This window comes from Vidua macroura, chromosome 2 (genome assembly GCF_024509145.1).
Source record: "Vidua macroura isolate BioBank_ID:100142 chromosome 2, ASM2450914v1, whole genome shotgun sequence".
In the NCBI taxonomy this organism is placed as follows: domain Eukaryota; kingdom Metazoa; phylum Chordata; class Aves; order Passeriformes; family Viduidae; genus Vidua; species Vidua macroura.
The window spans coordinates 36,041,433-36,068,280 of record NC_071572.1 but is presented as its reverse complement, the minus strand read 5'-3'; the positions used below and the strand labels follow the sequence as shown (position 1 = coordinate 36,068,280).

The 26,848-nt window shown below is 38.6% G+C and overlaps 1 protein-coding gene across 2 annotated transcripts in view; it reads right to left on the bottom strand.

Annotated features, from left to right (window-relative positions):
* The window catches only part of EFNB2 (ephrin B2), a 44,918-nt gene that overhangs the window by 16,366 nt on the left and 1,704 nt on the right, over nt 1-26,848 (bottom strand). For both annotated transcript variants that reach the window (XM_053971825.1, XM_053971826.1), the window contains exon 2: nt 6,660-6,943. In XM_053971825.1, the coding sequence (XP_053827800.1) occupies nt 6,660-6,943 (284 nt within the window). The remainder of the gene's footprint in view (nt 1-6,659; nt 6,944-26,848) is intronic.

Here is a 26,848-nt window from a genome sequence, read left to right as displayed (position 1 = left end):
GTTGATGAGCTAAATGATCATCACCAAACTTACATACAAAATAGAAATTAAATGTGTTTCAGTGTGGTAGTGCACTCTTAAGTTTCAGTTTAGACAGATACTTTCTTCATGCTTTCCTCATAGCATGGCACATCTTACCAATACACACCCTCCTGATTTAAACAGTTACTCATATCCCGAATATAAAGGATAAAATACACACTCAGCGCATTCTTCTTCTGCATGTAGCCCTGTTAAGGATGTTTATTCAAATCAAAGAACATACACATTTTGGAGAAGATCAGGGTTTAAGTTTTTTTTTTTTTTTTTCAAAGCACTACTTCATACATAAAGACTTCTAAGGAGAATACTGAATCTTTCTTTGTGAATGCATTATATTTCCTGTATTTGTAAACTGTTTCTGAGGAGCTATGAAAGCGAGATATAAAAATAGCTACTAAAACTATTAAACAGCTTCTTATGAAATTTTAAAATCTGTTAAATTCATGAGTACTTCCTGAATATTTTTTTCTTCCAGTCTGAACAATTATTCTTCATTTTCATCTGATTCGATATCTATTCAGAATACTTGCAGGGGGTGTGGGGGAAGATAACTGTATTTTTCCCACAACATGCCATCAATTAACAAACGGAGAATTCGTATCTTTCATTTCCTTCCCTTAGGAATAGAGACATAATAACAGATTTCCTGCTGAACTATCTCTGTCTACTTTAAAGGAGATAAACGATTGGTATTGCCTAGGTAATGGCACCGAATATGAACAAAGTCCATCAATATAAAATAGCCTTATTCTCTTACAAGACCTGTGTGGTCTGGGACAAAACCCCAAAGGACCATGACTCCATTAATCCTGCAGGTCTTAGACTCTGTTAGAAATCTGAAGCTGCACAGACAGTGATTTTTCTCTCTAATAATATTATTTGTATAAGCTGTATTTATATTTCATTCAACAAGAGCTAAGTGGTATTGCTGATACATCCCTTAAAAGACTCTTCAGCAAAGTCAAAGACTGACCTCTGGATATCATTTTACACTAAGGAGAAATTATTTATCTATTTTTCTGAGGAAGGAAGAGGAGAAAGGAAAGAAAAAAGTGATCTTTGCACAAATGGAATCAGCGTGTCTATTATCACACTGGCTTTCATTAACACCATCACCACAAAAAAAACCCCAAACCAGTAGATTTCTGGACCACAGAGTCTTTAACAGAAACCAGGAAAAATGTCTTTGTTATAAAAGTAAAGGGATTGAATTTCTGATACAGTATTTGTTCCTGTTTTGGCTAGTTTGGCATTAACAAAGAAAAACCTGTTTACTGTACCCTTTTAGGCAGCTTTCACTAGGTGATTTGGAGGTTGCAGGGGGCTGCAGGCTGAAATCTGCCTCAGAACGTTTTCAGAATGCCCAGACAGACAGATTAGCCAGCGCTTAAACTGGTCAGAATACTAAAATAACATTTTAATGTAAATCTATTTGGCCATGCAAAGAGATTTATTCTTCCCAGCTGGGCCATATTTCAGGGCACAATCTATATTGTCCTTTAATATGTTCTTCCTCAGACAGTTATTGCCCTTTAATTGTAACAGAATGACAAAGCAAAAACATAAAAAGCCTTTTGAGTTTTTTCAAACACAGCTAATGCTAAAGTTTAAGAATTACTGTTTTGATTTTAAAAGCCACAGTACTATTAAAGCAGTTATCCAAAATATAGTGCTGCTAGCCAGTATAAACCTTTAAATCAGTCAGGGATCAAATATATATAAATATACTTTTTTTAATTTAAGCCAGAAGCCAATTATGTAAGTGGGTCACTTGAAAAAAAGTTGACAAAAAAACATTTAAGGAAAGCTGCATATTCAATTTTGCCAACGTCAAAGCCAATGAGCATCATTAGCTCAGCAAACTCAGCTAATGAGGTCCAGGCAAAGCAAGCCTTATAGAGGAATCTTTCAGAGAACCATTCTGTAGCGCCTTCCCAAGTCCCAAGTCACTCTATTACAAATTTGGAACAGGTGAAGACCTCATTGCAGGTGACTTATTTTTTTAATGTTGATGATGTCAGCCCATAAACTTCACTTATGCAAAAGAAGAGGTGGCGTGAAATATGTGCTTGCTTGGCCAAACTACCTAAGGAGCTTGACAGTGGCTTGGAGGCAGGCGGCACTTCTCCCTTCCCGATGGCATAGCTTCCCCCAGCACAAACCCAGTGCATCACCAGGTGCTCTAGGCCCTCTGACTAAAGGCCAAGTTTACTGGGAAGGGTTCAGGATGACTCCTGTACACCAAGAGTAAACATCGTTGGTATATGAAATGCACTTGTACTATGCTAATGTGTCTCTCTCACAAACAAGAAGAATCTGCATCTTAGAGGGGTACTGAAGCAGTGACACCATGACCCAAGTACTTGCGGATCAAGTACTGAGTGTCTCCTCAGTAGAGCGAATATACTCACTACTTTTTCTGAGCAATTCACAACAGCATAAAATTATTCCCTAATAATGCAAAGACATAAAAAGACTTTTTAAAGCAAACATCACAGTCGCAAATCTTGACACCCTTCTGCTCAAATTTGCCCTTCACATAGATATTTATGTTGTTGGACATGATGTATCTTCCTTCATGTATTTGATTAAGGATTTCCTTAGCGACTTATGTTAGCTAAATGGTCACATATTTTAGGATAATCAAACATTAATACTTCTGAGATCTCAAGTACATTTGACCTTCTCCAATTCTGCTGAAAAGAAATCAGGTAACTGTAGAAAAATGAATCAATTCATTTCCAATGAACGAAAAATTGATGATAGCAAAGAAGAGAAAAGCAAGGACACTGCTACATCACTCAGTCACTTTCACAATACCATTCAGTATCGTCTTTCCGATTACTGCTGTTCATAGAATTAACTCTTTGGATACTGATAGTCATATTGTGAAATATCTTGCCAAGAAATGGGTTACTTTTATTTATTTATTTATTAAAGTACCATTAAATGTGAAAACAGATATGAGAAACTTACCCACACTTTTACTTTTTAAAAAGTCAGGAATTGTGAAATGAAAAGATTTTATATGCCTAGGCTTAGGGAAGCACTGAATAGAAAAGATCTCCTTCTGCTACACCTATCATGAATACATCTGGATGATATAAAAATTATGGCTTGAAGAATTCCTGTGTAATCATATGTCTCTAAAGGGCTCAGGAAGCTGCTTCATCCTGTGTTGCAATTCCTCATCCCAAAATGACTAACCCCTAATATAAATAGAGATTTTACTGTTTAATACAGCTCCACAAACCACATACTATTACCTTAGAAAAACAAACTCTGTTTTCAAATAATGGCAAGATGATAAAGGTGCATGACGATGCACAAAACATTTAAAAGGTTGACAACAGGTACCAGCATAAACAGCATGAGATTAGGCTGCAGGCGCAGCCACAGTAAGCACTGCAAAGATGCTGAGCTCAGTGAGCTCTTGTGTTAGGTTTGTTTGATGCCACTTAGTTGAGGGAATGCAAGATCGTAAAATACTTAAAAATCAAAAGCTGGCACATAAAATGCATCATTGCCTTCATTTCACAGTTTTTTCACCACTCAAAAAACCCAACAAAAAAAGCAAGGCAAAATGGACGGAAGGAAGGAAGGAAGGAAGGAAGTTGCGGAAGGAAGGAAGGAAGTTGCGGAAGGAAGGAAGGAAGGAAGGAAGGAAGTTGCGGAAGGAAGGAAGGAAGTTGCGGAAGGAAGTTGCGGAAGGAAGTTGCGGAAGGAAGTTGCGGAAGGAAGTTGCGGAAGGAAGTTGCGGAAGGAAGTTGCGGAAGGAAGTTGCGGAAGGAAGTTGCGGAAGGAAGGAAGGAAGGAAGGAAGGAAGGAAGGAAGGAAGGAAGGAAGGAAGGAAGGAAGGAAGGAAGGAAGGAAGGAAGGAAGGAAGGAAGGAAGGAAGGAAGGAAGGAAGGAAGGAAAAGAAAGAATTACAGGTCTGTGAATAAGAATATATGCTAACAATTTAAAGCCTGATTTGCATACATGACTAAGATGCATTTTATTACTTATAAAAATGACAGCAAATGTCCCAACTACCAGAACTTGCACTGACTGACAAGGCTGCGTCATGAGCTTTTGAATACAAACTAATAAAACCCTATCTAGCTCCAATACACTCTAAAATGGTGTCCTAGCTGAGCACTGGCCTAGTTTTCTATGCTTCTTAGTGCTTCTGAGACCAGCATCACTGAGTTTATTGTTTTCTCCTTGAATGACAGAAAGGTGAGGGTTTTAGCTTCAGGATGGCTGGGTTTTCAAGGGTGGGGTGCTTTTTTATCCAGCCTATTAAAATGTACCCTTGCTGAAGCTCAGTCAGTATTCTAGCAACAGTGATAAGTTAGCCATTTGTTTATGCCACAATGAGTAGGAAAAATAATACCCTGAGGCACTCCAGTATTACTGCTAGGCCAGAGTGATTTTCGAGGCATTAGACTGAAGGCTGAGTAAGTTCTTTCAACCAAGTTATGCTGTAATCTTCCAGGAAATGCAACGTCTATTATGTCTTATTGCTATAATGAAATAATTATACAAAACTAATGAAAATGAGACGTACTTAATAATTCTCTGGGTAAATCCATGACATAGATATGACAGAACTGACAGTGCATCAGAAAGCTCCATTTGTGCCCATAATTTTCAGATAATAATTGTAACAGTGCCATTTGTTCTACTACAGTTGGTCTTCTGTGGATGTTTTTAAAAGCAGCACTAAATAATGAACACATTTCTTCATTTAAACCAAATATTTGAGCATGGCCATTTTTATGCTACACATTTTCACAGGAGTTACAGATAACTATCTCTCAACATGTAAATTTGTTGCTTTCACCCTAGTAAATATCTCACTGTATTTCAGTGGGAAGTTTGTCAAAGTGAATATTGTTTAAGTGTAATCACATTTTTATATAGTACCCAGATAAACAGAGAAAGTGTTCGTACTAAGCAATCTTTAAAACCAAAAAAATGGTTTCTCTTGTAACTCTTTCCTAGTAATTTCTAAAACTAGTAATTAATATTAATAATGCAGTGAATTCATACTTAAGCTTCTGTGACATACAACCTTGTTTTATACATTACCATATACCATTATGGATATAACTGGGAAGTGAGCATTAATTTATATTGAATTAATTTCCATTTCCATTTCAAAAGTACTTGATCAGAGCACTTTTAAAACTGCCAATATTTTTAAATCAGAAATTGGGAAATAATTACACTGGCAGACATTACACGAAACAATTATCAATCCTCCAGTTTTCAAGGAGGTGGCAGAAATCTGTTCAGGGACTAATCTTTTAGCAGGGCCTGTTGTGACAGGATATGGGTTAATGGTCTTAAACTAACAGAGGGTATAGATTTAGACCAGGTATTAAATGTTCACCAGGTGAATAAATGTTTTACAGTGAGTGTGTGAAACACAGAACCATGATGCCTAGAGGGGTGATAGACACTCCATACCTAGGAACAGAGGAACAGAGCTCTGAGCAACCTGATCTAGTTCAAGATGTCCCAGCACACTGAATGGGGCTTGGACTAGATGAGCTTTAAAGGTCCCTTCCAACTCAAATTATTCTATGATTCTGTGAAATAAGACACTCAAGTATCTAACTTTCTTGTAACTGCAGAAAAGCCAGGTATTTGCAGAATTTGTTCCATCACCTAATAACTGCGAATACTTGCTCAATACTTCAAAAGTGCCCATGGGGCTAAATGAGATCCACAGGGCATAATATTACCATGACAAAACCTAAACGAATGTAAGTTGTTGTTATACTGCTGAGGTCTCAGCTTATGCTAACTCCTGATTCACATCATTAACTTCATACATCATAAGTAATTTGAATCACTGAACACAGTGGCTACCTCCAGACTTGCTTTCAGCCATAAATCCCTGATCAGAAACTCACACAAAGTTTGTACTGCTGCACAGAGGCCTCTGCCATGCATATTTGTTTAGCATGCCAGGACCATGAAAATGGATAAAATTCAAGACCATGCTAGTCTAGGTTTTACCCAAGAGCTCTCCTAGCTACTGTATGGACATAGTAGGTATGTTTTGAGGAAAGGCATGTTCAGTTACTGGCCCTTACCACTAACCCTTGTGAGGAAACTATACTGACAAAATTGGCACCAAAGTGGCCAAAAGATGCTTCTGTGAGAGTCCCCAGAGCACGTGGAGTAATGGCTAGCCATGTCACACAGGATGCCTCATCTGAGAACAGCTGGGTCACTGCTCCTGGCATAAGAGAAGCCAAGGCCAACAGCACAGCACATCACCAGGGCTGTGAGCGGAAAACACGTCACAGTTTAGCTGCACACAACATCTAATGCAAACACAGGACACAATACCGTGCACAAAAAAAAAAGAAAAAAAAAAAAGCCTTTTACAGGCATAGAAGTACAATTGAATGTGGTTTACACAAACCAAGGAAAAAAGAGACAGAGACCCTTTGGAAATCAGAAACAATATTGAAAATATGCTGGCAAGAAATAATTTTCAGATAAAAAGACATAAACCCATTCATATTCATCTTATTTTGCTTATAATACACAAGACAGCATGCAAAATAATGAACAATTATATTTAAAAGAATGAACAACTGAAAGTTTGAACTTACATATGACGTAATAATCTTTGTTCTTCTGAAATTCCAGGCCCCAGAGATTAGGACTGAACTCTTGAAACTTGATGGTAAACTTAACATCTTGATCTGGCTTGGCACAGTTAAGTAGAGGTGTATTGTCCTTTTTAATAGCACAGCTATCTGCTTGGTCTTTATCAACCATGTAGACCTTATAATATTCATATTGGCCAACAGTTTTAGAGTCCACCTTTGGGCATATAATATCCAGTTTGTCTCCTATTTGTGGATATAGTACCAATCCTTGTCCAGGAAGGAATCTAAAAGGAAGGGAAAAAAAAGGGGGGATGGGGGAAGAGAAGAAGAGATAAAATTTGAGATGCTTAATAAAATCACATGCAGAAAAGTAGCAACTGCAGTGAACAGACAGGAATAAACAGTTTCCAAAACCAAAATGACAGACTGAGCAAACCAAATCTTAATAGTTTGGGCTTGATTCAATATCAACAAGAAGTTTATTTAGATCTTGGAAATTATACATGGATTGACTCTTTTAGTCGTTATCCCAGTTTTGGGCACATTAGCAGATTTTACATGTCTCTCTGGCAGGCACTGCTGTTTCTTGCACTGCATTTAGCCATGCAGAGCAGCTAACACAATACCTGGTGAGCTATGATTCTGTTTTTCTGTTTTGCTAATATTTCTACTATTGCACACATTTTGTTAATTTTGGACATGGGCGAATTACAAAAATAAACTTTCAACACTGTTGAACAGCCATGTGGGACAGGAAAAAATGTAAGACTTTTACAGTATATTAACATGATGATAAATATTACTAGTGTAACACAAAGGAACATCAGACATTCAACCAGGACCGTGCTTACAGATCTCTGCAATGGACAGAGATCTACCTGATCCATGGATCACACATGCTTCTGGGAAAAAAACTCATATCCAGGACAGTGTGACCATTCCACTACAATGATGTATTTCTCTTCACCAATTCCACTATTGCTGTCATTATTTCAGCTCTTTTTTGATTATTTTTACGCTAGTACTTAAAGACAGGTATGCTGTTTTTCTAAGTATGGGAAGACTTCTTACACAAACTGGCAGTGAGATTTAATATTTGTAGTTAGACATAGAATTTTGTCTTTCCTACTCATATTACTTAACAGGCAAACATGGACACTTCTTCATGAAAGAAAAATATAAATAATTACTTATAGTATTGATTCATACACAAAATGAGGAGTCATGTTCTCACAAGGACAAAAGCCACAGCAGGTTTGTTTGTTTCTCTCTCCATTAAGACATATTTGTTTCAATTAAGGCCAAGAAGTGCATGTTTTAGAACAACAGCCAGAAAACAACCAATGTACTCGAATGCACAGACCTAAAAGACTTTCTTTCCTCTTTTTCCTGCCTGCCAGCATTTTCCAAAGATCTTCCTTAATGGAGGATCGGCCTGAAAAACCAAGTGAAACAATTCCTGTCTAATGAACACCCTTGTCCAAGTGCTAATATTTAAACAGCACACGTAGTAAATCTGGCTTATTCACAGGCAGCCTTCCTGGAAACTTTAAATTAAGAGTATCAAGGCCCACGCAGAACAAAGCTGTAGGCGTCCGTGACCTCCAACCTCTGGCTGAGCAAAAGGAGCCACCAGCATGAAGTACTGGTGGGGGAGAACCCACTAAATTAAAGGATGATGCAACACCCCAAATTTTGAATCCATCATTTACAACTGCTTGCTCCACACAATTCAAGTTTATGATCTGTGCTAATTGAGCAGGATTATTTTCACTCAGAAAGCCAGTGTAAGAATTATATTTGTTGTGAAGCAGAACGTAGCAGGACAAAGACATGTAATTACAGATTTAGGGAACTAGAACAATGAAATGTTATGGCAAGAAAAGCGACTGTTGATGTATAAATCACTGCGCTCTTTTGTGCTGTGCAGTGTAATTTCCAGACTGCAGAAACTGGGCTTGGCCACGGCTGTTCAAACTGAGATTGAAGTGGAGATGGAGCAAAGCTGCGCCTCCTCCTCCAGTTTTCAGACATGCCAAAGGAATGCAGCGACTACCACCTCTGGAAAGCTGAAATGGTCAAACAAATGGAAAGGTGGGAATGCATCCTCGGAGTTACCAGCCTGGTGAAGGACAACCAGATGTGTGTGTAGATATGGCACCTAGGGAAGTGGTTTAGTGGTGAACACAGCAGTGCTGGGTTAACAGCTGACTTGATGCTCTTACAGGTCTATTCCAACCTAAACAATTCTATGATCCTATGACTGTGGGAGAGGCCAGCTCTTCAAGGGTAACAAGAAAAGGCAGGGAGGAGGATCCCAGCCAGCAAATCAGCAAATCTTCTCAAGGGAGCAGCATGTACTCTGATTTTGGCTCTCCTCGGGGATCAACTCTGACCAGGCAAAAGCAGAGGGACAGAGTTTCCAAGCCAACCTGCGTCACCTGTGACTGACTTTACCACCTTGTCTGACCACAGCCCCATTTTAACTTTGCTCCTGTGCAGTGCTGCTGTATCAGGAAGATGACAATCACTCATATTCCCCCATCTGCATGCCAGGACAAAGGCTGGTCACTGTACAATCCCACTGCTGCAAATACTTCTTGCCAGCAATTCTTCTTCACATAACAGGACTGTGTAATAGGAAACATGAAATTTCAGAGGACTGAATCTTTGCTTGTAAGTTAATCAAGTTAGATTCCCATACACAACAAATATGAAATTCTTAAGGTTAGATAAATGTACCTGTCCATCATTATCAATCATATAACCTAAAATCTGCCCTGAGAAACAAAATACACTGACTCTAATTTTAGATTTTGCATATATACATATAACAGCCACAGTATATGTTCTCCATGCAAACTCTGAGCACAAACAGGATGGGTTGAGAGATGGTATGCCTGGCAATCCTCAGAAACATCTACAGGAAAGAGGGCATACTTAAGTGAGCCTTAGTTTCAGCCAGGAATTGTCCCATAAAAGGTAGAGGACAGAAGTGTCCCCAACAGACAGTTAAAACTACATTTTACAAGAGCTTTAAACGAATGCACTTGTTAGACTTTATGGCAGGGAATATTCTTGCTATGACTCTGAAGCCTGTACAGTTTTAGAACTAAACTCCTAAATCTCCTTCTTCTTGAGTGTCTGAACTTGTAGGATCTAACGCTGATGGGATTAGGGAAGAAAAAAGGCTTAAAATGCAAGGATTAATCTGAGAACTTGATTGTATTGAAATTTTTCCACACTTTGCAGTTTTGATCATGACTTTTGCTATGAGAGATATTTTTCCAATTTATTTTCCTTATTTTCTTACAACAACAAAGCCCAATATGGCTGGAGTTAATAAAAAAGTTTCACCTCATGCATTTCAGTTCAACCACAAATCTTACAGTGGCTGATTAGTCATAGGCATGATTATTATCCCTGCATTTGTGTAACACTTGTGCTACTGTACTTTTTATAAAGACTTTAAATAAATCATTTGCTGGGTACTAAGCATTTTCTGAAGCTATTTATGAAATGTCAGGAGGATTAAGATTACTGTTTTATGATCCTATTTTTGAAGACCTTCTATTTGAAAATAAAAAAAAAAAGAAAAAAAAAAGAAAGGACAATGTACATTCAGCCTTGGTGGAGGTTAAAAAAACATCAGGATTAATCCTGAGTCTTCATTTCTGAAAGTGTTGATGTTGCCTTCAGTATTCCAAAGTAGCATCAAGACTGATGAAATGTTTGCAAGACGGTGTCTGTAAAAATTAAGTCAACAAAATGGCTTTAAAAGTCTGATCAAAATGTACCTTGAACTAATTAGAAAGCTTTTTTTTTTTTTTCCCATCAAAACAGAGATATAATAAAGATGAAGCAAGGTGTTTCCAGAATCCTGTGACTGATCCTGGGGAGGCTGTTATTCCAATGGTGGCTTGGGACAGTGACATGCTCTACAAGTAGTCAGGTTCCAGTGACAGTACTGGAACCATTGCTTTCTATAAAAACCCTTCTAACTTTCTGCATTTCAGCCCTAAGTATGATTTACTGCAAAACTTAAATACCAACACAGGTCCCTGTATCCCAACAGGAACTTAAGAGAAAAGCTTAGCAAGCTTCCCAACTCATTTCTGTCAGCAGTCAGATACAGAGAGACTCTTGGAGCATTTGAAAAATCCTGCTCACAATAAAAATCCTGCTGCCTGCTGTGAGAAAGCACAGTAAAGTATATTAAGTACCATATAAGCTGTACGATGAAATTCATGCACTTTCTGTCTGGCACTTTTCGGTACAGATGGCATTTTTACTGTCAGCCCAAAACTGGTGCATTGTGGGCGACATTTGACATCTGTGCAAAAGCCCATGGATGTGAATCCCTCCCACATGTCCAACTAGTCATGCAGCTCATCAAATAACAACAACTTGTAGAGTTCCCAAACCTTTTTTAAAATAATTGTTGTACTTGACCAGAAGGTCCCATGACACACAAACAGAAATTAGGAACAGAGTAGCTCATTCCCTGCCCACACCAATGCCTCAATTATTTTATCTACCACACATTTTAAGTCTCAGCAGCAGTTCCTGGCACTAATGCAACCTTACTTGTCAAGGTCCTCAGTAAGTTAAATTTGATTGTGAAATTTTATATTTAAAAAAAAGTATATTACTTTCCAAAGAATGTCTGAAGAATCTACTTATTGTTTAGAGAAACCTAGCACATTCAACCATATTAAATTACAAAGGAATTTTGCTTAATGACAACCACTCAAACCTGCCTAACCTCATAGTAGCAAATTCTCAAAAAAAAAGTAGAACTTAACCTGCCCACACTTTCATTCACTGAGAATATTCTATCATTTCTTAGTGTGCAGAAATTTCTGCAATTGTAGAATTATCAACAGAAAAAATTCTTAGAGAAATAAATTCTTAAGAGATTTTGATAATCAGTATTGAGTGATGTAACCAAGTGTTTTGTCAGGGTTTTTCCAACTTGCGAAACTATACACATGCATATATGTACATATACTATGAATATATATGCACACTTAGCTTTAACTATATTCTGGTAATTATAAAATAAATATGATTTTAGAAAGCGTGTTAGTACTTGATGCAAGGCTTGTATATTTAACTGGAGAGGCAGTGCCAAATTTCTGTGCTTTAATAACTCACTCGAACTAATTGGTGTAGGCAGTTAGCTTTAAATTAATGTCACAAAAATAATCCTAAAAATGTGAACAATCAAGACGCTTCTTAAAATGCAGCCTGAAACCTACTGTTGGGGAATCCTACCCACTTAACTTTATGAAGCTTTAACTACGAGCCTGACTATAAAGTTATTCATTGAAAAGTTTATTAAGGAAATATCATGAATACTAATAACACAGTATGTTGGTCCGTTACTTGTAAAACTGCAAACTGAAACAGAATACAGACTTACATTCCATGTACAAGTCCTTACAGTCTAAAAAGAATGGTTATTAAATAGTATATGTATTAACCATCTGACTTTTGAGAAAATAACATCCATATTTCAAATATCACTTTGTCCACAGGAGAAATATTTAAGCAAGGCAGAAGTCCTACCAGCTTGATGCAAAGCAAATAGAAGTTTCAGGAAAAGGCTAGTGATTTCAGTGAAGTAGCAGAAAAACTGTTTCCTGATTCCCAAAAACACTGCACTGCATGAAATCCAAAAACAAAGACCAGAGCTCTCTGCAAAAGCTCTAGACAAAACTTTCATGTTTTTATGCTATTCAATACTATGTACAAAAATATGCATGTGCATATAAGGTATACACCTGGCTGTAAACGCTTTTTGTACAGAAACAGTGATTTTATAAGACTCATCTCATTCCATTTTAAATAGATTAAGTGAACATGAATTCAACGAGAACAGGATCAGTAACTGCTGTGGACAGACAGAAAAACAAGCTTCTTCAAAAAAAGATTAATGTGGAGTCTGTCTCAAAATGAATACATAATTTTATGAGGAAAAAAGGCACTATGCTTCCACAAAATCTTTACAAGAAAAAATACCATAGCGTGACAGAGCAAGATGACAGACTGGCTTTATACACAGACTAGCAAATCAAACTTTGAGAGAAAAAAAAAGTATAGTATTTCATATTATTAAAATTCTTTTAAGTGAGTTTTTGGAAGCTACTTTTCTTTACCAGTGCAGTCTTATTAAATCATTTTAATACTACAGGAAAGTTTTATAAAACATGCTAAACAGGGATGTTTTTGAATTTAAATAAAATTGAAGAAGTTTAGTCTGCTAACCTTTATTTATATGTAACATTTTTCCACACAGTTAATGAAACAATTTATGTAAGGAATGGTTGCTGGCATTAATGGCACTGGCAGGCTAGAAACTAAAAGGAATTCAAACAAATAAATAAACAAATATATTCACACTCATCCCTTAAGATGTTTAATGGCAAGTACCACATTATACAAGGCCAAATTATAAAATATTATAACTCAAATTGGTAAAGCAGCAAGTCCTGTATTTCTCACTTCTACTGTAAGGGAAAAAACTATGTTCAGCCTCCCCTGAAATAAACTTGCAATAAGCTCCTAAGTGCTTTGAAGCAGTTCCCTGAAACCATAGCTGATCTCCGTCCTAGGATTTGGGGTACCTCATTCTCCTTACTCTCCCTCACCTCTAAAGGAGCCTATCTTTCAGACAAATGCTTGCAGTGCACTGAAAAAGGCAATGGTAAAGATTTTATATTGTTTTAATCATAACACTGGACACAACTTGTCAGTGGTGCCACCATTTCACGTGCCACAAGTAGCCATGCAAATGGGCAGTGTTCTTGGTGCCTTTTCCTGGACCTAGTCTTACTGGCATTGGTTTCAGGATTTCCATTGACTTCAGTAGGGCAAAACGATGCAGTATGTTTGCAAGTAAATTCTTAATAACCTACACAAGAATGATTCTGTAGCGTTATTGTGTTTTCTCAAAATTTTTAGTGGACAGGGAATTAGGAACATGTATGAAATTTTAGTAATTTCATTTATCCTTTCATTGCACTACCTTTAGCAAAATACTAGAGGAAAGCATGTAAATACAACAAAGGATTTCTAATACATGTAAACTAAGGATGGGCTTAGAGTGCATATGCTTCTCCCCAAAGGAAATCTTTTTTTTTGCATGGACCTGCCAGATTTGACAGTCAAATTGTACCATCACAACACAGCTCTAAAGGCACAGAGCTTCTACTGTACAGAGATACCCACAGACACCATTCGTCTTCAAACACATCAGAAACACCAGCCCTAGCTGGTCTCCTAGATCTGTCATGAGCTTTTTTCAACTAATAACTCTTGTGACTAGTGCTGTTGCAGAAATACAGACACTTTTTTATTCCACTCAGCTTAGAATCGTCCCAAATCTAAAGGTGCCTTGCACTTGAGAGAGTACAAACTCTACAGCCAAGACCTGATATTTGGCAAAAGCATACCCCTTTCACCCTTCACCTGCAACCCAGCACGAAGCATGTCTTATTGGAGACACTCAAGGAGAAAATCTGTTTCCTTAATAGCTGTGATGCATGAGGTTACAGACGTGATCTCGTTCTTCATAAAAAGTAAGTAAGCCAAAGCAAATGCTGCAGACTCCCCTTCAAGGCTACCTTAATCCTGGGTTCCAGCAGAGGTAGGTCACTTTGCAGTCCCTCTCCAGAGAATCATGTCATCTCAGGTTGGGATCATGGCATCTTGGAGTGACCACAAATGCAGGGGCACTGAGAGCCCCCTTTTCCCAGCCCACCATGTGGAGGGCAAGGCAGCATCCTGCCATCAGCCACCTGGTGTGCAGCTGCCAGAAGGGTTCTGCTGTTAGGCAGCATATCTGTTTCAAGGGGATGTCATTTCTGCCTGTGAGAGGTGGTTCAGTTTTGCTGGAAAATTGCCCTTTCCCTTGCTGCTTTGGCTCTCACTCACAGAAAAAAGAAAAAAAAACTCACATAACTAAAACCTTCAAACCAACTTGTGTCTTACCCCTCCACCCCCATTAAATCCAGAATACAAAAATGAATGCTTGTTTTTCCCCATGTAAAAGTCAGACATGTTTTTCCCTATCTTAAAAAACTTCTGAGAGCAAACACTTATTTGTCTTTTCCTGTGCAATGGGTTTTTGCACAAGAATGTGAAACCTGGCTCAGAACATTTACCACAAGGGTAAGGCCTGAAAACTGCAAAGATAGACAATCCAGTCTTTTACTAAATCTAAAGATTTTTTTCAAAAAAATATAGATTTTTATATTCCGTTTTCATATATGACCTCCACATAAGGTGCTATTAATAGCAATTAACTTTTTGTATTATATGCAGAAAGCCATTACTGCTCTGCTTAAAGTACTTAAAGCACTAGAGAATTCTGATCCATTTACTAAATCAATTCCTGTTACCACAAAAGAACCACTAATGTGCTTCATGACAGTCTTTTAAGTAAGGAGCAAAAAAAAAAAAAAAAAAAAAAAAGGATAAGTATGACCAATGTTCTATTTTAAAGTGTATTATATTAACATTTCATCAGCATTTACAGAAATATGAACCTCACAACAGTGCTGGACTTATTCAGCTTCAGCAAATGGATTCATTGCACACTTGCTCTCATACAAAAGCACAGAAACACACAAGCACATTCTCCTTCTTATTTCATTTCATTTCATTTCATTTCATTTCAACAGAAATATGCTTTCTGTGTGGAGTTTAAAAACTGCAAGTGGCTGCAGCGGGAAGTAGCAGCCGGTCTGTATAAATGGCTTGCTCTGAGAAATTTCTGAAAGAAAAAACACTCAGTAGGTGCATTGTAATTAGTTGCTCTTTCTAGTTACCTCTTGACAAATGATGCATGTGGGCCTGGGTGAGAGCCCAACTCTTGACCCATGGCACCACTACACACTTTAGTACTTCAAGCAGAAACCCCTAGCCTCAGCATTCTTTTCATTTTGCTTTTTCCAGAAATGTGGTGCTAAGTAATGCACAACATGAGAATCAGAGATGATTAGCAAAGCTGGAATTCTTTCAGAAGTGCTTCGTATAGCTACGTCCTAAATATATCTGAGGAAAGTTTCCTGCCTTTGATTCCTTCCAAATATGTAGCATGTTTCAGGGCTCCATTCAAGGACAGAAGTACATGGAAATACACAGGACAAACACTACTTCCACAACACTTCATGATACACTTTAGTAACATTTGTAAGATTTTCAAACAGAAGATATTCTTGTGATCATTACTTTAATATAGGCAATTATAAGACTATTGAAAAATGCAACTTTTACCACAAAAATTATCCATAAAAATAAACATTTTTTTTTTGATAGCACTTTACTGCCCCCTTTTGCACTTTAACATTAGAACAGGTTTCATTGTGAACATACATCTGAGGAACAGTGTGAAGATAAGGGGTAAAACGACAGGGCATCATGTTTAGTCACTAATACACTCTCAGGCACTGCTTTAGGGACATCTTCCACTTGCTTACACTGCAAACAATTGAAACATCTAGCTTTCATTGTCCTTAATCTTCCATGGGAGAGATCAGTAATGGATAGTTTAAATTGCTGTCTTCCATTGCAATCTGAATGTTTATGGGCAACTGGAAAAGAGGGGGATATTGCTCATTAACACTTGTTGTCTCTAGCACAATTTTCTAAAGCAAAGATCATTTGCAACTTGAATTCGGTTTATTCATCAGGATGACAAAGGGCTTTCCAGTCTGAGGCCATGCATATGTTAGCAATGCCTGAACTAAAAGGATGGGTGTATCCTTCAGAACAAAACTACACAAACTGGCAGGCAAGAATATTTCCATGAAAGGTGAAGACAAGAAGCCTAGACATTCAAATACCCTGCAAGCCTAGAGGCATAAACCCGTTCTGCAACTCCGCACTGCAATTACAGTCACTACAGAATCAATGTATGTTTGTGTGTGTCCACATAGATCTGCAAAAGGTAATAAATCTATAGTCTAGTGGCCAGTTATTTACAAAATACTAATTCATTATGACAGAGCCAGAGGGGGACCCATCCTGTACCAACCCTCGGCTTCCATTTGAAAAAGTCCATGTGCTGCTGTGTACACTTATATTTAAACTTAATCCATTTTCCTCTGTCATCCTACAATTACAATACAAGTCACAATAATATTAAATTTCAGTGCCTACAGCATTGCACAATTGAACCATTACTGTAATGAAAACTGACTCCCTTTGATATTAACACTGGTGTTTTCTCTCATTTGCTAGCCATGAAATACAGGAAGAGACCAATGTTGTTTTAATTAAAGAATTGTTGTTGTTCAAAATATGCTACTGGGAATATTAAAGTAGTTCTTTGCTCTTATGGCAAAGATAATCAGGTATTTATATGGGTTTAATTTTGAGGGAAAAAAAAAAGAAAGTAGAATAAAAAAATCTGTGCCATGAATTCAGCTCAACACAAAACCATTGCTCTACTTGACTTCTGCTCACAGAGGCAGGGTGTGCCAAACCCTAGAGATGGCACTTTATTGAAAAGATGCAGAGCAGTAGTTAGCATGGAACAGAAAGTCAAACCAAACCATGTGTGTTTCTTACACAAGTCACTAAAGCCTTTGCTTTTAGAAAGCTAACCAAGAGCAGCTGGCATTTGCCAAAGAACTACTTGTTGAAAAGTGCAAACCAGATTGTTCTATTGCTGTGCTATTCTGTGCTCTTCTCTACCATTCCTGTTAGAAAAACAAACGTCTTATGTCAGCCACAATATAAGGGTGCCAACCAAAGTTTGCAGTCTTCCTTCTCTTAACTACAGTTTGCTCACACCTGTAGAGTCTTGTTTCAAGACATGCTCCAAGCAAAGTCTATAAAAGAGGGCGGGGACTGTCTTGTTAGTTGATGAGACATTAATAATCGGTGATTGTATCTCCAATTCAAAGACAGAATTTAATCTGCTTTGCAGTTGTTAGAAAATGTATTATTGCATACCATTTGCCTGAATAAGTAAACACTGGAAGTAGAACAAATTGTTAACTCACAACTTTCAGGAAAAGTTATGCCAAATCAGTAACAGAATTGTATAACAAACAAACCTTTTTTGGCAAATCATTTTTATGCCAAGGAGAAAACGTCCTTGAGCATAAATCCAAATGGGAGACCTATAATTAGTCTGTACTTGCTTCTTTACATTAAACCCAAGATTCAGCCACTTGCAAGCACAAAGATCCTATGTTCTTACATGAAGTACCAACTTTTCCAAGGTTTGACTGACGTGCAGAAGCAGAATAAAACCAGTGGCCACAGCCACCTTCAAGGCAGTAGTAATGTCTGACCTATGAAGAAACAGATTTTGGCCCACTGCAAAATCTGAGCCTCTGAAATGAAGCTAAACTACACCAGAGTAGCTAAAAAAAATCTGTAAACATCAAAAATGTGCATTTGACACAACTAACATCCTTGCCCCAGATGGAAGAGTCCACTGGAGGGGTTCAGCAGAAAGCTGGGGATAACATGAGATCCAGCCACTCCGTTTTAACCCACTGCCCTGCACTCATGAGATACTGACCTTTGGTTCAGCCTCTACTGCAGGGAGGCTCAGCCAGTGCACCCCTCACAAACTAGGCCCTCTCTTGCAGGGGGAAACCTGGGCTCTCAGGTCACTCTCAGTGATTCGTTTGGGATTATACCAAACAGTGAGCTAAAAAATGCACAGAAAACTCAGTTGAAGCAGGGCTACCTGTGCAGCCAGACTCCAGAGGCACAGCTGATAGATCTGCTTGAGCTCCCAGCTGGCACAAGGGACACAATGACTACTGGCAAGCTATATATCTCTTTTCAAATGCAGACAGGGATGTAGCTTCTGACATCATTTTCTGATTTTAAAAAAGGCAACAAAGCTTTGGAGAGATCTGTATTTGTCTAACCCCAAAAAAACCTCTTACACTGGCCTTGGTTTAAGACAGCTCATGCTTAATTTGTCCTGCTTCAGCAAAAATATTCAGCATTCAGCACATGCTCGACATGAGCTTTTCTGAATAAGGACAGTTTCCCAAGTCAGGCTGTAGGAGCACAGTGCAGTCCTGCTTGCCTTGGTGTCACACACTGATCCACAGAATGGAAGACTACAATTCACTATAAATCTAAGATGTGGCTTTTGGTTTTCTTCAAAAAGTGCCTGAAAACTGTCTGATACAAATAATGATTACCACTAAAAAAACACCTTTTAAATTTTTTTTTCAGGCAGTGAAGTAATCTGTATGCCAATGTGACTTTCCCTGCTCAGCTAATCTGTTCAGCTCAGAAATACACCATGGAAAAAGAAACCCCCCAAAAACCTGAAGGTAAAGTGTTGTGCAGTGATTAAGCTAGACTGTTTCTGAACTAAACTGAAATTAATTAAACATGAAGAAAGCAACTGAAGTGTGGACAGAGAATGCTATGGGACTGCAAATCCTCAAAAAGAGTCAAGATGTTCCCAACTCCAAATTTACACTTTCATCTAGTCAGGTATAGAAACCAACTGCTGCTTAGGCAGTAGGTAAGCAGATGGCAAGCACCAAGCAAAAATGAAACTGTGAAACGATGCACCACTGATGAGGAGTCAGAAGAAGCGCAGTTATGTGTGCTTCCACCAGTGCTCACTGCATAGGTTCCTTAAACAAACTGCTTCAAACTTGGAGAACATCAAAAGCCAGATGGGTCTTCCTGAATGAATCTGCAGGCAAGGAGCCAGGATTCCCGTTTGCTGCAGAAATAGGCCTGGACTTGATTTGAGTCTTCTTAGCTCTGACAGGCTGGAGTCTGGCAGAAATCCCAATCCAAAATAAAACAGCATTCAAGTGATACTGGGCTTTAACTAACAATAATAATAATGATAATTAAATTTCAAATCACTCTTATTAGCTTTAAAATGCATTTCTCTTTACAGTTCACCTTCCCCACTGCTGTTTTCTGGTTTGGGTATATAAATAAAAGCCCTATTCAAACAAAAGCTAAGAAAACAGTGAGAAGCAATTTGCAGCATCACAAATTTTTAAGCCTAACATAATTTCACCATCTAACCTATCCTGCTGTGTAAAACAAGCCAAATAATTTCTTGTTTTCCATTGACACATGTAAAACTTGACTTTCCTTTAAAGCATACAAAGCTCTGATGCTACTAAATAAAGTTTTGTAAATCCTATTTTAGCCATCACCCATGAGACATTTTAAAAGAACACTTACAGGCAGGAAACCCATCTTATAGTTATGTATATGTCATACATCAGGAATGATTCACCTAGCAACACAACCCTCTACTAGCCTTTATCTTTTTTGGCTTGGAACTTATGTTTAAAACCAGAAGAAAGCATAGACTATTACATCAAAGTTTAAATCAGCTGCATTATAATTATCATACTGATACCTCAATAAACACTGGGTGTTGGCTGGCCAGGATTGCCAAAAAAGATAGAGGTCCTGCCCTTATTTGCTGTCTTTGACAATGTATATAATCACATCAAAGGAAAGTTCTCTGCATCACAGCTAACAGAAAAAAAAAAAAAATCTGTATGTTCCCTTTCCTAGAGTAAAATGATAGATTTTTTTCATAACAAGAAAATTTAAATTTTGCCTGTAATGAAAAATAATTATAATGTAAAGCTCTTTCAGGCTTGCAGGACTTGCAGTACTCACTGAAATCACTGGAGGTATTTTCATTAAGCTGAATAGGCACTAGGCACTAAGATTAAGCCTGAATTTACAAGGACCAAAATAATAACAACAAAAAAACCCCAACCCAGATAATTCAAAATGACTCTGAAGACACTTCAAGTTTAGGAAATTTCTGTGTGCATGTATCTTTTTGGGTCTTAAGTTTACCTGGGGGTGGAGGAACAATGCAAAACTGTTTTTTGTACTGCCATTTTGTTTTCATACTTGGCTTTCAGAAGTAGAGCTCAATATACATGTTTTCTCAAAGCGTGTCCACTCTTCAGTGTTGGGGGTTTTTCCCCTTGTTTAGAAAACGAGAGTGAAAATTGCAGTTTTAAATACACCTTTGAGATTCAATCAGTGAAAACTCCTTAAGGTGAAGGGAACCTGGAGGGGAAAGACTCTGGATGCAGGGAGAGCTGGGGTCACTGTCCAGGATGCGCTCCGTAGATGACTCCCCATTTCTCCCTGTGCCCTGCCGAACCTGTCCGGCCTTATCTGGGACATTTCTGAAATGTGACATGACAGGCAGGTTCGAAAGCTAAACGTTGGATAATGGTGAGCAAACAAAAGACATCGGTTTTTGCATTATTTCTTTAATTACTTTAACCCTTGTTCGAACAGAAAGCATAAGGCCAGAGTAGTTCAGCTTCCCCCTTTGTCATTTGCCTGCCATAAATATGCACCAGTCTGCATTTGAAAAGCTGAAGGAGGCTGCAAGCTTGCTGGACATTTATCATGCTCTGTTCCCTGTTAACAAGCAAATACTTTAGTTGAATGGCCCATTAGCAATCATTGTCAAATGCAGAATGCAAGGTGCTTGAATGTGACCGGCCTGTAAATTAGATGAGGTTGCCCCTGTGCTTTGGAGAATTTCAGCAAATGAATTGGATCTTTTGCTATAGATTTGTGAAGGTTAAGTTTCAACACAGGAAACCCATCTGAGCACTTCAGGTCCTGTGAATTCTGCCAATCTGTTCGGCTCCCTACATGCACTTGTTTATTTTTCATTTGTTAAATCACATCAGCAGCTTGACAGTTTGGGGTCTGGAGTCCCCTTTTCAGTCAGAATTGTGAAGATTTCCAGCATACTATGGGATAGGGTAAGAATGATAAAGTCAAGCACGTAATTAACATCTTTATATAAAAAAAACCTGGAATAATCAAACAAAGAAACAAAAAAAAAAACAAAAAAACAAACCAAAAAAAACCCAAAACCCAATCCATTTTAAAAGTGTCCAAGCCACTGCCAAACAAACAGCATGAATTCCATTTTGCCGAGCTCATCCCAGGCTCACTCCCAGTAAAGAAAGACACAACTGTTATTGTAGGCTTCGGTGTTTTTTCCCCGTGTCTAGACTGCGCTTAACAAATGCAGAGTGCTTTCTTCTCCCCTCCTTCGCAGACAAATGAACAGGCAATAAAGTAGATATTTCTCATTTGAATCGTACCCCTGATTTGCAATGTAATGCTGACTTTAAATTGTGGGCTTTAAGGGTTGTCAGCTGGGTAGAAAAGCAAGTATTAACTATTTAAAGGTTCTTTAAGAGAAAAAGCAAGAAAAAACACATCCAAGTAGCCGCACTAGCAGAGGTATATTACTACCTTACAGCTGCAGATCACTTAAAATAAATGATTAAACAATAGCTATATTGTCTGCCGGCTAAACTCAAGGGGCTGACAGTAAACTCATCCCAGTGATTGTAAGTTGGCTGGGGAGGAGGGGAAGGGGGGGAAAGGCAGATGCTTATCTCATTCATTTCTAGATTTCAGCCAGCCTTTCGGAAATAAACACCACCTAGAGACTGAGCCAGAGACATTTGGTTATCTGCAGCTTGACTCGTAAATAGGAATGGATGCTGGTTTGTTTGTGGTTGTTCGGTTTTTGGTTTTTCAGGTTTCTTTTCTTTTATATTTTTGCAGGATGGGAAACACAAGAGATACTGAAGTATCACCTGGCCTAGGCACAGACAATGCAGCATGTTTATCTTTGCTGCTCCTGTGGAGTGTGAGATGGAGACCACAAACTTAAACACAGCTGAAATCAAAAGCTCTCTGTTTTCCTTCCAGATAACCCCAATACTACCTCTCCCCTCTGTTCTCTGTTCCTTGCCAGCATGCTCCTGCCCGAAGCCCAAATAGATTAAGGCAACAAATCCCAAGTGCAGCCAATTCTTCAGAAAGGATGCTGCTAGAGCAGGAGTTAAAAATGAGAACCTTCCACACCTCACAATTGCAGCCATCTCGAGTTTTAATCGGCCCCCATCTCAGCAAAAAGCAGTAAATGAAATCTATCTTTGCCATATTATACACCACCAATGAGCAAGAACTGAGCAGCTTTTCTTCACCGCTCCAACCACCCCAAGCCACAAGTAGGCCTTTCATAGTTCCTAATCCCGGCCCCCAAGTTTTGTGCGGTTTTCACATAATACCTTACAGCCCGGAGCAAGGCCCTTAGTTTATAACACCCCTTTCAGAGACATGTCATTTCTAACATCAAGCTAATCTATATGTTGCCATGGCATCACCCTTTATCTGCCTTTACATCTTATGAACTGCATGGATTTACCACATTATTTTTATCTGAAAGACAGAAAATGGTGGTTTTATTGCCATACAATCAGATTACTGCTGCTAGTTTCTCTATGCCTTTTTACCATACTTCAATCAAAAGGGATCAGTTTCTTTATACTCTGCCCTTGATTTACATTACATCTGTAAAGACCTAGCCTGGGTTGTAATCCCCTTATTAACTATGACCAGGGTTGATTTGCCTAAAAATAAAAGCAAATTGTGTCAGACCTTTTCACTTTGTTTTTGATTCGGAACTACAAAATGGATTACTAAAGAAATCTTCAGAGTTCACACGGCTGGTATACTACTGAATTTAAAATGAGAATTAAACAAGTTAAACATGGGAGCTGTGTCAACGGTTTACATTTTCCATCATGGGAGAAAGGCTGAACTGCATTTGTCTTTGTGTTCTCTGGCTTTAAGGAGACAATGAAGCCACAGGAGATTTTTCCAAGCTCTTCTAACACTGTCCATTGGCCATCCTCCTTTCCTCTGCTTTTTCATGCAACTCCCCCACAAACTCTTCTCCCTTGCTGCTCCCTTCCCCACTCCCCCAAAAAAACTTCCCCTCCCTCAAGACAACAGTGTATGAGTTAAAAGGCTACGTATTGTGGCACTCAGTATTTTAATCAAAATATTTCAAGCAGTTTAACATTCCTATGTAAGTTTCCACAACGCCTCACAAAGAATGAGCTCATAAGCAAATCCATGTAGATGTATGATAAATGACCAGAAAAACAGGTTTCTTTATGTCAGCAGCCAAGGCAGACAGACATTAGGCACACATGAATAACATTTTAATCACTATTTTTTTCTCAGAAGAACACTTTCTTCTCATTTGCAACAAGCAATTTCAAGTACTGCAGGTTTGCATGATGCATGAAGACCAGATCATAAAGGAAAAAAGGTCCCCAAAGGAGGCCTGCCTGCGGCTGCTGCGCAGGGCTGAAAGGCCTGTCTATGCCAGCATGTCCAAGCAGTCACATCAGCTCCTCCGCTCCTGATTTCCCATGCCAGGAACCTTGGCCAAATTTGAGAGGATACAGAATGTCACACCTCAAGCAATGTGATCTTCTTACAACAAAACACAGAAGAGTAAAAGAAAAAAAGGGAAGGGAAAAAAAAAAAAAGGAGAGGAAGGCATTCTCATGTGTGGGAAGAGGGAGAACTTAAGTGATTTTAGCATGACTTTTAGTCACTGCCTTTCTAAAGGCAATTACTTCATTACACAAAGTGAAATAATGTAGCACAGCTTACAGATAACATGCTTTAAGATAATTACTATAAATAATATAGCAATTATACTCTACATATAATAGGCTGGGGGAAAAAAAAAAAAACAGCTCAAGAAATCGGCCTTCAGTTTATTCTGAATTCATTTTATTAATTCATCTGTGCTTCAGAGACCTGGCTACAAATGCTAGAACTCTCAAACGGACTGACTGGAAGCCACCACTCACTCCATCTATTAGCACGCCAAGTGTCAACAGCTATGTTTTGGGTACAATTTAGGAGCATGTGTTTAAACAATTTTAACCTTCCACTCCTGTTTCTTCAGCTTGAAGCTGTAATTGCATAGGTTAAAAAGTGTAGTCCCACAGCACAGGACTCCCAAATAAATTAATGTCTAGCTGAGAGCCTCCCAAGCATGTTGTGAGATATCGTTTTAGCAAGCTCTTTGTGCTCTGGCTGGCTTGCCTGTCCTGTGAAACAAGGGCTGTCCATTACCTACAGTTTATCATCCTGACAAAATGTGAGGAATGTGGATGTGAAAGCACTAACAATTCCACCCCTGGTGCTTTCTCCTTTTTTTCCCCTCTGTATTAAAACCGACAAGATTAACCCAAATGCAAACTTCAGAGCATAGTTCAAGGGGCTATTCAATTGGTAGTGAATGTGCATTTGTTTACCTACAAAAATAAGAATTTCAGATACAATGAGAGGCAGACTAGTCTATATGCTACTGAATAGAACATTTAGCAGGGTCATCAATTGTAGTTTATTTTATCAGTTTCTGACATGTTGGCATTCATACAGAGGCAGGTTGTGAAATATCCCATATATATAACTGGTTATCAGAGGGAGAGAAAACCAGCTATATAATCTAACTTCATCAGTGTCAAAGGCACCACTTATGAGGATAACCTTCCACATGTCACTAAGGAGACCCACCTTGATCGCTGGCCTATAGCATGCACGGAAACAGTGACGCTTAGACATAAGCAATGCTTTTTTGAATGAGATTTCTCAACTGCTTCACTAAAAGGTGCCCCATAACGTGGTCCTGCACGTCAAAGGCAGTGCAGAGCCCTGGTGAAACTGAGGTAATCCATGCTATCTGCATACATTGCTTGTCTTGGCAGAAACAACACAGGCAGAAAGTCTCCCGTTAAAAAGTGTCAACAGGAGTTAAACATAGCGTAATTTTCCCTCTGTGTTTTCAAGACCAGGTGATCTAAAGTTCTTCAGATGATAAGTCCATAGTATGCCAAGACCATCTACAACAACGATGTAACCTCCCAAGCAATACAGTCACAGTATAATTATGTTATGGAGGTCACTTCAATTTCATTATTTGATAGAGGCAATAAAGCAGATCTCTAAAAAGGTAAGGGGGGAACAGGGAGGGGAGCACTATGTTCAAATAGTTACTGTGTGCTCTCCATCCCAGCCACCTGCTAGAAACTATAACCTCTAGACTTCAGTGCAAAACCAATTCTGTTTATATGTTCACATTAACCTAAAATTTATTATTTCATACTTCATATTAACCTAACAACTTCTCCCATTTTAATTGCCTACCTGTTCAGCAGATTTTTGCCTCGAGACTGTCAATAGAGTTAAATGCACAGCTTCCCTGAATAAATTAACCAGCATCAAAGATAGTTATTATTTCAAACCTAGAAAGGAGTTTTATTATTATACCATGCCTAGTTCAACAGCTTTACTTCCCAAGCTACCATTCAGCTTGAATCCAGAGTGAGGACAACCTTATCTAAGGAGAAATTACTCAGGATCCTTCAGGCAAACAAGTGTGAGAAGAATTAGTAAGAAATTCTGCTTGGAGAAGTAGAGCTGCCTCACCAGAAGCAGTGGCAGGAATGCATTTGCAAGCCTTCTCAAACTCCAGGCCTCCAAGAGGCCTATAAATCACTAGCCCCAGCAATTGAAAAGACTAATTTTAATAGTGTACTTCTTCACTGTGGTGATTAAGCCTCAATGAATCACTCAAGAAAATTCAATTACATCAGCAACACAACCTATTTTTAAGCGTGCATTTAAGTTAAAAAAGTAATTAGACATTATCATTGGATCTACCATTAACAACATTCAAACCTTTTTTGTAATCAAACAGTTTAGAATTAACTAAATGGAAACACAAATCGTGTTTGACAAAAGAAGCATATCCCCAGGCTCTGTGAGATGGGCAGAATTCAGCTGCTCGGATGCTTTCGTTTCACTGATGGCTAATAAAAGCGATCAAGGTAAGTTAAAAAAGAAGCGAAAGCAGGTTGGGGCTGGCAGAGGAGAGCCCCGAGCAGCCGGCTCTTCTGCTTTGGAAGAGTGACCTCTGTAGGCATAAACCCAACGAGGGCTGGGATGCAAAAGCATTCCCCTTCCTCCTAGGCCGAGCCAAGGCTGTTTTCCTCCAGCACAGCAGGCCCACTCCTGCAATGCAACCCCGGCTCTCAGCCTTTGCCTTTCGAGAGCCTAAACAGCCTTATAAAGCCCGCTTTACAACCGGCCAGGCCGCTTTATCCTCCGAAGTGACGCCGTGCCTTTCTTAAGCCAAAGAAAGGCTTCAGCTGTGTAACATCATGGAAGTGCTGAGCCAGTGACTTGAGGTAAATTTTAACAGGCTTCCCACCTGATGCATATATACAAAATAAGTATTTGTCAATCAATATTACAAATAAAGACTCTGAATTGAGCAGTCCAGTGCGCTC